The sequence below is a fragment of the Perca flavescens genome, chromosome 20 (genome assembly GCF_004354835.1).
Source record: "Perca flavescens isolate YP-PL-M2 chromosome 20, PFLA_1.0, whole genome shotgun sequence".
Lineage (NCBI taxonomy): Eukaryota > Metazoa > Chordata > Actinopteri > Perciformes > Percidae > Perca > Perca flavescens.
The window spans coordinates 790,854-800,853 of NC_041350.1; the positions used below are offsets into that span (position 1 = coordinate 790,854).

The 10,000-nt window shown below is 46.2% G+C and overlaps 1 protein-coding gene across 1 annotated transcript in view; it reads left to right on the forward strand.

Annotated features, from left to right (window-relative positions):
- The window catches only part of arid4a (AT-rich interactive domain 4A), a 64,081-nt gene that overhangs the window by 40,762 nt on the left and 13,319 nt on the right, over positions 1–10,000 (forward strand). Inside the window, 5 exon segments of the mRNA XM_028566277.1 lie at positions 70–132; positions 2,028–2,463; positions 5,754–6,017; positions 7,415–7,852; positions 9,309–9,797. Coding sequence (XP_028422078.1) covers positions 70–132; positions 2,028–2,463; positions 5,754–6,017; positions 7,415–7,852; positions 9,309–9,797 — 1,690 coding nt within the window.

Consider the following 10,000-nt stretch of genomic DNA (forward strand, 5'->3'; position numbering starts at 1 on the left):
TAGCTTCTTAGTGTGATAGCATAAGTGGTCTAAACGTGACCGATGTTTGACGTGTGGTCCTCCCTGCAGACACGCCTCGCAGGAGAACCACGAGAACGTCGGGAATGTACGACTCAGACAGAGCATCCAACGGTGAGAAGACTTCCTGTTTCCTGTTTCATCACTGCATGTTTTAGAGAGACGTAACCAATAGGAGTGGGATACTTGATACTTATGTCGCGATACGATATCGTCACGATACTTATGTCGCAATACAATATCGTCACGATACTTATGTCGCGATATGATATTGTCGCGATACGATATCATCACGATACTCGTGTAACAATACGATATCGTTGCTATACTTATGTCACGATACAATATCATCGCGATACTTGTGTCACAATACAATATCATCACAATACATATGTCACGATATGAATGTCACAGTACAATAACATCGGGATACTTATGTCACGATGTGATATCACGATACTTATGTCACGATACGATATCATCGCGATACTTGTCACGATGCGGTATCGCAATACTTATGTCACAATTTGATATCATCGCTATACTTATGTCACGATACGATATTATCACGATACTTATGTCACAATGCGATATCGCGATACTTGTGTCACGATGCGATATCGCGATACTTATGTCACGATGCGATATCACGATACTTGTGTCACGATGCGATATCACGATACTTGTGTCACGATGCGATATCGTGATACTTATGTCACGATGCAATATCGCGATACTTAGGTCAAGATGTGATATCACGATACTTATGTCGCGATACAATATCATCATGGTACATATGTCACAATACAAATGTCACAGTACGATATCATCACAATACTTATGTCACAATGCGATATCACGATACTTGTGTCACGATGCGATATCGCGATACTTATGTCACAATACGATGTCATCGCGATACTTATGTCACGATACGATATCATCGCGATACTTAGGTCACGATACAATATCATCGCGATACTTGTGTCACAATACAATATCATCCGCGATACTTGGGTCGCGATATGAATGTCACATGCGATAACAGCCGGGATACTTATGTCACGATGCGATATCCTGATACTTATGTCACGATACGATATCATCGCGATACTTATGTCACGATGCGGTATCGCAATACTTATGTCACAATTTGATATCATCGCTATACTTATGTCACGATACGATATTATCACGATACTTGTGTCACAATGCGATATCGCGATACTTGTGTCACGATGCGATATCGCGATACTTATGTCGCGATGCGATATTGCGATACTTGTGTCACGATGCGATATCGCGATACTTATGTCGCGATGCGATATCCGCGATACTTGTGTCGCGATGCGATATCGTGATACTTATGTCGCGATGCAATATCGCGATACTTAGGTCAAGATGTGATATCCGCGATACTTATGATGATACAATATCATCATGGTACATATGTCACAATACAAAGCGTCACGATGCGATATCATCACGATACTTATGTCACAATGCGATATCACGATACTTGTGTCACGATGCGATATCGCGATACTTATGTCTGTCGATGTCATCGCGATACTTATGTCACGATGCGATATCGCCAGCGATACTTATGTCGCGATGCGATATCATCCGCGATGCTTGTGTCGGCGATACAATATCATCCGCGGCACATATGTCTGTACGAATGTCCAATGCGATATCATCACTATCGATATCATCCGCGATACTTATGTCGCGATACGATATCATCACATACAATATCATCACAATACTTATGTCACGATACGATATCATCACGATACTCATATATTTAAACATATTGCAATATTCTGCGATATATTGCAATGTATTACCTTTTTCCAACTTCAAGAATTTGACCAACACATATACTGTATCATAATAGATCCATACTTATCGTCTGTGTATCGATACAGTATTGCCATGGAAAATATCGCGATACTACGCTGTATTGATTCCCCCCCCAACCAATCCATTGCTCTGTCTCCCCGCAGAGGATTCTGGGAACTCGTCGGAGGACAGCGACTCAGGAGACACGCCTGAGAAAAAGCCGTCGCCATGGCAAGGGAGGAGTGAAGCCCCGCCCTGCCAGGAGGAGGAGGTGAAGGAGGAAGAGGAGGAGGACAAAGAAGTGAAGGAGGAAGAAAAGGAGGAAGAAGAAGAGGAGGAAAAGGAGGAAGAGGAGGAGGTAAAGGAGGAAGCGGAGGAGCCGAGTGAGGTCGCTGATGTCCCAACAGCTGGTAACGACGACACCGTCTCTGAGTTGCCCGTCGCCGCGACACCACCGTGTCCCAGCATGCCTCTGGAGCAACCTGACAAACCCCTGAGCCAATCAGAGGAGGAGGAGGCGGAGCAGGGGGCGGAGCAGGGGGTGGAGCCTGCGGTGGAAGCCGCCCTGCTGCTCGTTCACCTCGACAAGGAGACTAAAACGTAGGGCTGTGCACTTAATCTAAATGTCATCGTGATCATGATTACTTAGGTCGCGAGACTCTCAACTCTACTGTCTCACTCTCAACTCTACTGTCTCACTCTCAACTCTACTGTCTCACTCTCATCTCTACTGTCTCACTCTCAACGCTACTGTCTCACTCTCAACTCTACTGTCTCCCTCTCAACTCTACTGTCTCCCTCACTCTACTGTCTCCCTCTCAACTCTACTGTCTCCCTCTCAACTCTACTGTCTCCCTCTCAACTTTCACTCTCAACTCTACTGTCTACCTCTCAACTTTCACTCTCAACTCTACTGTCTCCCTCTCAACTCTACTGTCTCCCTCTCAACTCTACTGTCTCCCTCAACTTTCCTCTCAACTCTACTGTCTCCTCTCAACTCTACTGTCTCCTCTCAACTCTACTGTCTCCTCCCTCTCAACTCTACTGTCTCCCTCTCAACTTTCCTCTCAACTCTACTGTCTCCTCTCAACTCTACTGTCTCCTCTCAACTCTCACTGTCTCCTCTCAACTCTCCTTTCTCACTCTCAACTCTCACTGTCTCACTCTCAACAGTCTCACTCTCAACTCTCACTGTATCACTCTCAACTCTACTGTCTCACTCTTAACTCTCACTGTCTCACCCTCAACTCTCACTGTCTCACTCTCAACTCTCACTGTCTCACTCAACTCTCACTGTCTCCTCTCAACTCTCACTGTCTCACTCTCAACTCTCACTGTCTCACTCTCAACTCTCACTGTCTCACGCTCAACTCTACTGCCTCACGCTCAACTCTACTGTCTCACTCTCAACATCTACTGTCTCACCCTCAACTCTCACTGTCTCACTCAACTGCCACTGTCTCTTTCTCAACAGTATCACCCTCAACTCTCACTGTCTCACTCTCAACTCTACTGTCTCACTCTCAACACAGTCTCACTCTTAACTCTCATTGTCTCACTCTAAACAGTCTCACTCTCAGCTCTCATGGTCTCACTCTCAACTCTACTGTCTCACTCTCAACTCTCACTGTCTCACTCTCAACTCTACTGTCTCACTCAACTCTCACTGTCTCACTTTCAACTCTACTGTCACTCTCAACTCTCACGGTCTCACTCTCAACTCTCACGGTCTCACTCTCAACTCTCACTGTCTCACCCTCAACTCTCACTGTCTCACTCTCAACTCTCACTGTCTCACTCTCAACTCTACTGTCTCCCTCTCAACTCTACTGTCTCCCTCTCAACTTTCACTCTCAACTCTACTGTCTCACTCTCAACTCTACTGTCTCACTCTCAACTCTCACTGTCTCACTCTCAGCTCTCACTGTCTCACTCTCAGCTCTCACTGTCTCACTCTCAACAGTCTCACTCTCAACTCTACTGTCTCACTCTCAACTCTACTGTCTCACTCTCAACTCTACTGTCTCACTCTCAACACAGTCTCACTCTTAACTCTCACTGTCTCACTCTTAACTCTCACTGTCTCACTCTTAACTCTCACTGTCTCACCCTCAACTCTCACTGTCTCAATCTCAACTCTCACTGTCTCACTCTCAACTCTCACTGTCTCACTCTCAACTCTCACTGTCTCACGCTCAACTCTACTGCCTCACGCTCAACTCTACTGTCTCACTCTCAACATCTACTGTCTCACCCTCAACTCTCACTGTCTCACTCAACTGCCACTGTCTCTTTCTCAACAGTATCACCCTCAACTCTCACTGTCTCACTCTCAACTCTGCTGTCTCACTCTCAACACAGTCTCACTCTTAACTCTCATTGTCTCACTCTAAACAGTCTCACTCTCAGCTCTCATGGTCTCACTCTCAACTCTACTGTCTCACTCTCAACTCTCACTGTCTCACTCTCAACTCTACTGTCTCACTCAACTCTCACTGTCTCACTTTCAACTCTACTGTCACTCTCAACTCTCACGGTCTCACTCTCAACTCTCACGGTCTCACTCTCAACTCTCACTGTCTCACCCTCAACTCTCACTGTCTCACTCTCAACTCTCACTGTCTCACTCTCAACTCTCACTGTCTCACTCTCAACTCTCACTGTCTCACTCTCAACTCTCACTGTCTCACTCTCAACTCTCACTGTCTCACTCTCAACTCTACTGTCTCACTCTCAACAGTCTCATTCTCAGCTCTCACTGTCTCACTCTCAACTCTCACAGTCTCACTCTCAACTCTCACTGTCTCACCCTCAACTCTCACTGTCTCACTCTCAAATCTCACTCTCAGCTCTCACTGTCTCACTCTCAGCTCTCACTGTCTCACTCTCAACTCTCACTGTCTCACTCAACTTTCACTCTCAACTCACTGTCTCTCTCAACTCTCACTGTCTCACTCTCAACTCTCACTGTCTCACCCTCAACTCTCACTGTCTCACCCTCAACTCTCACTGTCTCACTCTCAACTCTCACTGTCTCACTCAACTTTCACTCTCAACTCTCACTGTCTCACTCAACTCTCACTCTCAACTCTCACTGTCTCACTCTCAACTCTACTGTCTCACCCTCAACTCTCACTGTCTCACTCTCAACTCTCACTGTCTCACCCTCAACTCTCACTGTCTCACCCTCAACTCTCACGGTCAACTCTCACTGTCTCACCCTCAACTCTCACTGTCTCACCCTCAACTCTCACGGTCTCACCCTCAACTCTCACGGTCTCACCCTCAACTCTCACGGTCTCACCCTCAACTCTCACTGTCTCACCCTCAACTTTCACTCTCTCACCCTCAACTTTCACTGTCTCACCCTCAACTTTCACTGTCTCACTCTCAACTCTACTGTCTCACTCTCAACTCTACTGTCTCACCCTCAACTCTCACTGTCTCACTCTCAACTCTACTGTCTCACTCTCAACTCTCACTGTCTCACTCTCAACTCTACTGTCTCACTCTCAACTCTCACATTCTCACCCTCAACTCTCACTGTCTCACCCTCAACTCTCACTGTCTCACCCTCAGCTTTACTGTCTCACTCTCAACTCCCAATGATCACAAAAACAGAATAATCGAGAAACTATTATTTAGTACATTATGTTTTGCAGTAAACTCTTATTTTCTCTTTTGTTTTCTGAATGAAAAAATAAAGTTTAAATAGGAAAAGTATTGAGGTAAATTTCACAGATATTTCTTTTTTATACTGTTGATTTATTTAACTTTTTCCACTGTTTTTTGAGTTCAGTAATTGCAACATCTTTAATCGTGTTTAAATTATCGTGATTTCAATACCGACCTAAATAATCGTGATTTATATTTATTCCATCATCGAGCAGCCCTACTAAAACGTCCACGGCGCCGGAGAGCGCCGCGAAGACGCCGAGCGTCCCCGAGGCGACCGACGAGATGTCTCCGGGACGGGAAGCGATCGCCGCCGTTGCCGCGGCGACCCCCTGCCGGACGCCGCTGCCTCCGCCGCCGCCCCCCCACGCCAAAAAGACGTCCCCCGAGAAGCGTCTGTCCTCGCCGCCGCGCCCCGCTGCAGAGGACAAGGACAGTCTGTCCACGCCACTGTCCTCCCCCAGGGTCAAAGGTCGCAGGTAGGGCTGTGTGCACTTAATCTAAATGTCATCGTGATCATGATTTCGGCTCCCAACGATCACAAAAAAAACAGAATAATGGAGAAAAACTATTATTTAGTCCATTGTGTTTTGCGGTAAACTCTTTATTTTCTCTTTTGTGTTCTGAATGAAAACATTTAAGTTTCAATAGGAAAAGTATTTAGGTACATTTCACAAGTTTCACTTTTTCCACTTTTTTTAGGGCTGAGTCGACTAACACTCATTCAATCGTATCGACTAATCCAGTAGTTGATTTAATCGATGAGTTGATTTAATCGACAGATCTGTAAATCTGAGTTTCTCCACTAAGAGTCATGTTAAAGCACCACTTTAATTCTTGTGTTTACCAGAGATGTGCTCGTACGTTTCTTGGAAATAAGTCATTCAGCGTGAAAACAGCTTCAGACATGACTAATGGACTACAGAGATCTAAGTTGACAAAGACCAGAACCCCCGAATAGCCGACTAATCCACTAAGAGGGAGCAGCTCTATCACTCTCAAATCTCAACTCTACTGTCTCACTCTCAACTCTACTGTCTCACTCTCAACTCTACTGTCTCACTCTCAACACAGTCTCACTCTCTACTCTCACTGTCTCACTCTCACTGTCTCACTCTCACTGTCTCACTCTCAACACAGTCTCACTCTCAACTCTACTGTCTCACTCAACACACTGTCTCACTCTCAACACACTGTCTCACTCTCAACTTTACTGTTGATTTATTTAAAGTGCCCATATTATGAAAAAATCTTTTTTTCTGGTGATTTGGGGAGTTATTTTGTGTCTCTGGTGCTTCCACACACATTCTCATAAATAAGCGTTAGCGTTAGGATGCTAACGCTAATGCTAGCATGCTACGTTGTTCTCAATAGCAAAGCACCGCTACAACACACACAAGTTCACCATAATCTCCAAAAGAACTCCTTCCATGTGCTCCCTCGTTTAGAGTCTCCCAGCTGATCCTGCCTTGTAACTGACCAAAGTTGGAGAAACAGCCTTTCTTTTACTGTCTATGGAGCTAGCTGACATGATCTACATCTGAGCTACTGAGCATGTGCGAGTGCAATCAAAGATAGTACAGAAGAAGAAGATGAAAAGAGGTCTCACTCTGTAGCTAAAACAGAGACCAGGTGAAAAGAGGATCTGCAGCAGTGAGAGAGAGCTGTGGAGTACAACAAAAATATGATAATTAAACCATGTAAACCTTTTCTGGTACAACCTTAAAATACAATTATGAACCTGAAAATGAGCAGAATATGGGCGCTTTAAGTTTTTCCACTGTTTTTTTGTTCAATAATTGCAACATCTTTAATCGTGTTTAAATTATCGTGATTTCCATATTGACCTAAATAATCGTGATTATATTTTTTTCAGCAGCCCTAGTCGCCGGGCCGTCCTGCGGGGGGCGGGCTCTGAGACTCCTCCCAGAATCCCCCTGTGCAGCCCCGCCGGCGTGGCGTCTCCTCCGCGCGGCGTCCTGAAGAGACAGGACGAGCCCATGGTCGTCCTCCACTGCCTCCCCACGCAGCGCCTGCCCCCCGACCCCCCGGCGCCCCCCGCCAGCTCGGACACAGACTCCGCCTCCGAGGAGGAGGAGGAGGAGGAGGAGGAGCAGAGGAGCGGAGCCGCGCTGAAACGTAAAGCAGCCGAGCAGCGAACGCCAGACAAGAAGCTCCGTCCAGACAGGAAGCCGTCTCCTGTCAGAGAGAGGAGGAGGAGCGAAGGAGAGGCGAAGGCCGAGGAGACGCCCAGGGAGGCGTCGGAGGAGCGGCTGACCGGAGCGGCCCCCAAGGAGACAGAGATGCATGCTGGGTAATTTATTTATTTCAGGACAATGCACATTTAATGAACATGTACAGCAGTACACATAACAGTGCCAGATTGTAGCCCAAAGGCTAATTTCCATCTGTAGTCCCATTTGGCAGATATACATTACAATAACAGGACATAAGATAAAACACTATTAACATCTGCTATATAAAACCGGATAAAACAGGACGAAAGAAAAGAGAAACGGGACAAATTATTAATAAATGTTAAAACAGAGACACAACATACATATGCTTCACTAAGCTAATACGGTACAGCATACAAGTAGGGGTGACCCATACTTGGTTAGTTCTGAGACAAAATATATACAGTAATAACATTTGTTATATGAAGCAAGGAAAAACCAAACAAGACAATGTATTAGTAAGTGTTAAGACGAAGACACAGTTCACCAGCACACTCCACTGGGCTGATACGGTACAGCATGCAGTCAGAGGTGGTTGCAAAGGCTGTGACTTACTTATTCGCTTGTCTTCTGAAAGAAGGATTAGTTGTTTGGTCTCTAAAATGTCAGAAAATCAGTTAGGGCTGGGCGATACAGAGAAAATCAAATATAACGATATTTTTGACCAAATACCTCGATGTCGATATTGTATGGTTGACTATTGATGCTTTAGAGGTCCCATGACATGGTGCTCTTTGGATGCTTTCATATAGACCTTAGTGGTCCCCTAATACTGTATTTGAAGTCTCTTTATATAGACCTTAGTGGTCCCTAATACTGTATCTGAAGTCTCTTTTTAGTAGACCTTAGTGGTCCCCTAATACTGTATCTGAAGTCTCTTTTATATAGACCTTAGTGGTCCCCTAATACTGTATCTGAAGTCTCTTTTATATAGACCTTAGTGGTCCCCTAATACTGTATCTGAAGTCTCTTTTATATAGACCTTAGTGGTCCCCTAATACTGTATCTGAAGTCTCTTTTTATATAGACCTTAGTGGTCCCCTAATACTGTATCTGAAGTCTCTTTTATATAGACCTTAGTGGTCCCCTAATACTGAATCTGAAGTCTCTTTTATATAGACCTTAGTGGTCCCCTTTTAATACTGTATCTGAAGTCTCTTTTATATAGACCTTAGTGGTCCCCTAATACTGTATCTGAAGTCTCTTTCATATAGACCTTAGTGGTCCCCTAATACTGTATCTGAAGTATCTTTCATATAGACCTTAGTGGTCCCCTAATACTGTATCTGAAGTATCTTTTATATAGACCTTAGTGGTCCCCTAATACTGTATCTGAAGTCTCTTTTTTAGACCTTAGTGGTCTCAGAATAGTTGGAGATTAATCCATTCATCTTTGCAGCTCTGCAGTTTATGTTTATGTTGTTTAAGTGTTAAAGTAAGTATGTACGGAGGGAATGAAAGTAGGATAAAAGAAAAGGAGGAAAAGGGTGGAAATAAAAGACGAGAACCTAATGAATCGATGAATCTTTTCAGGTCTGATGCTGGGACGCCCACCCCTGCCCTGGTGGACCGTGTGTCGGCCCCTGCGGCGGCGGCGGTGGCCCTGGCCGAGCTGGCAGCGCCCCCGCCAACGGCAGCAGCAGCGGTGGCCCCCCCAGCGCTCCCGGGCCCCTCCCCCGGCGAGGACCTGGAGCCCGAGCTGGGCCCCGAGGCGCTGGTCTGCCACGAGGTGGACCTGGACGAGCCGGATGAGAAGGAGAAGTCGTGCACGGCCCCGGAGCAGCTGCTGCTGATGATGAGGGAGTCTCAGCCGGCCCCTCCCCCGCTGCTGCCCCCCCCCTCCTCCACGTCTCCCCGCTGCCCCCCCCCTTCCTGCCGGTCCCCAGCGGCGAGGGGGAGGACCGGGGACCGGCCGGGACCAGGGCCGAGCAGGAAGGAGACTCCAGTCCTGGCTTTGATGGCAGCGCCTCGTCATCGTCCACGTCACTGCTGTCACTGCAGGATGCCAAGGACAGAGGTGGAGTAACACACACACACACACACACACACACACACACACACACACACACACACACACTAACACTAACACTAACACTAACACACACACACACACTAACACACACACACACACACACACTAACACACACACACACACACACTAACACACACACTAACACACACACACACACACTAACACACACACACACACACACACACACACACTA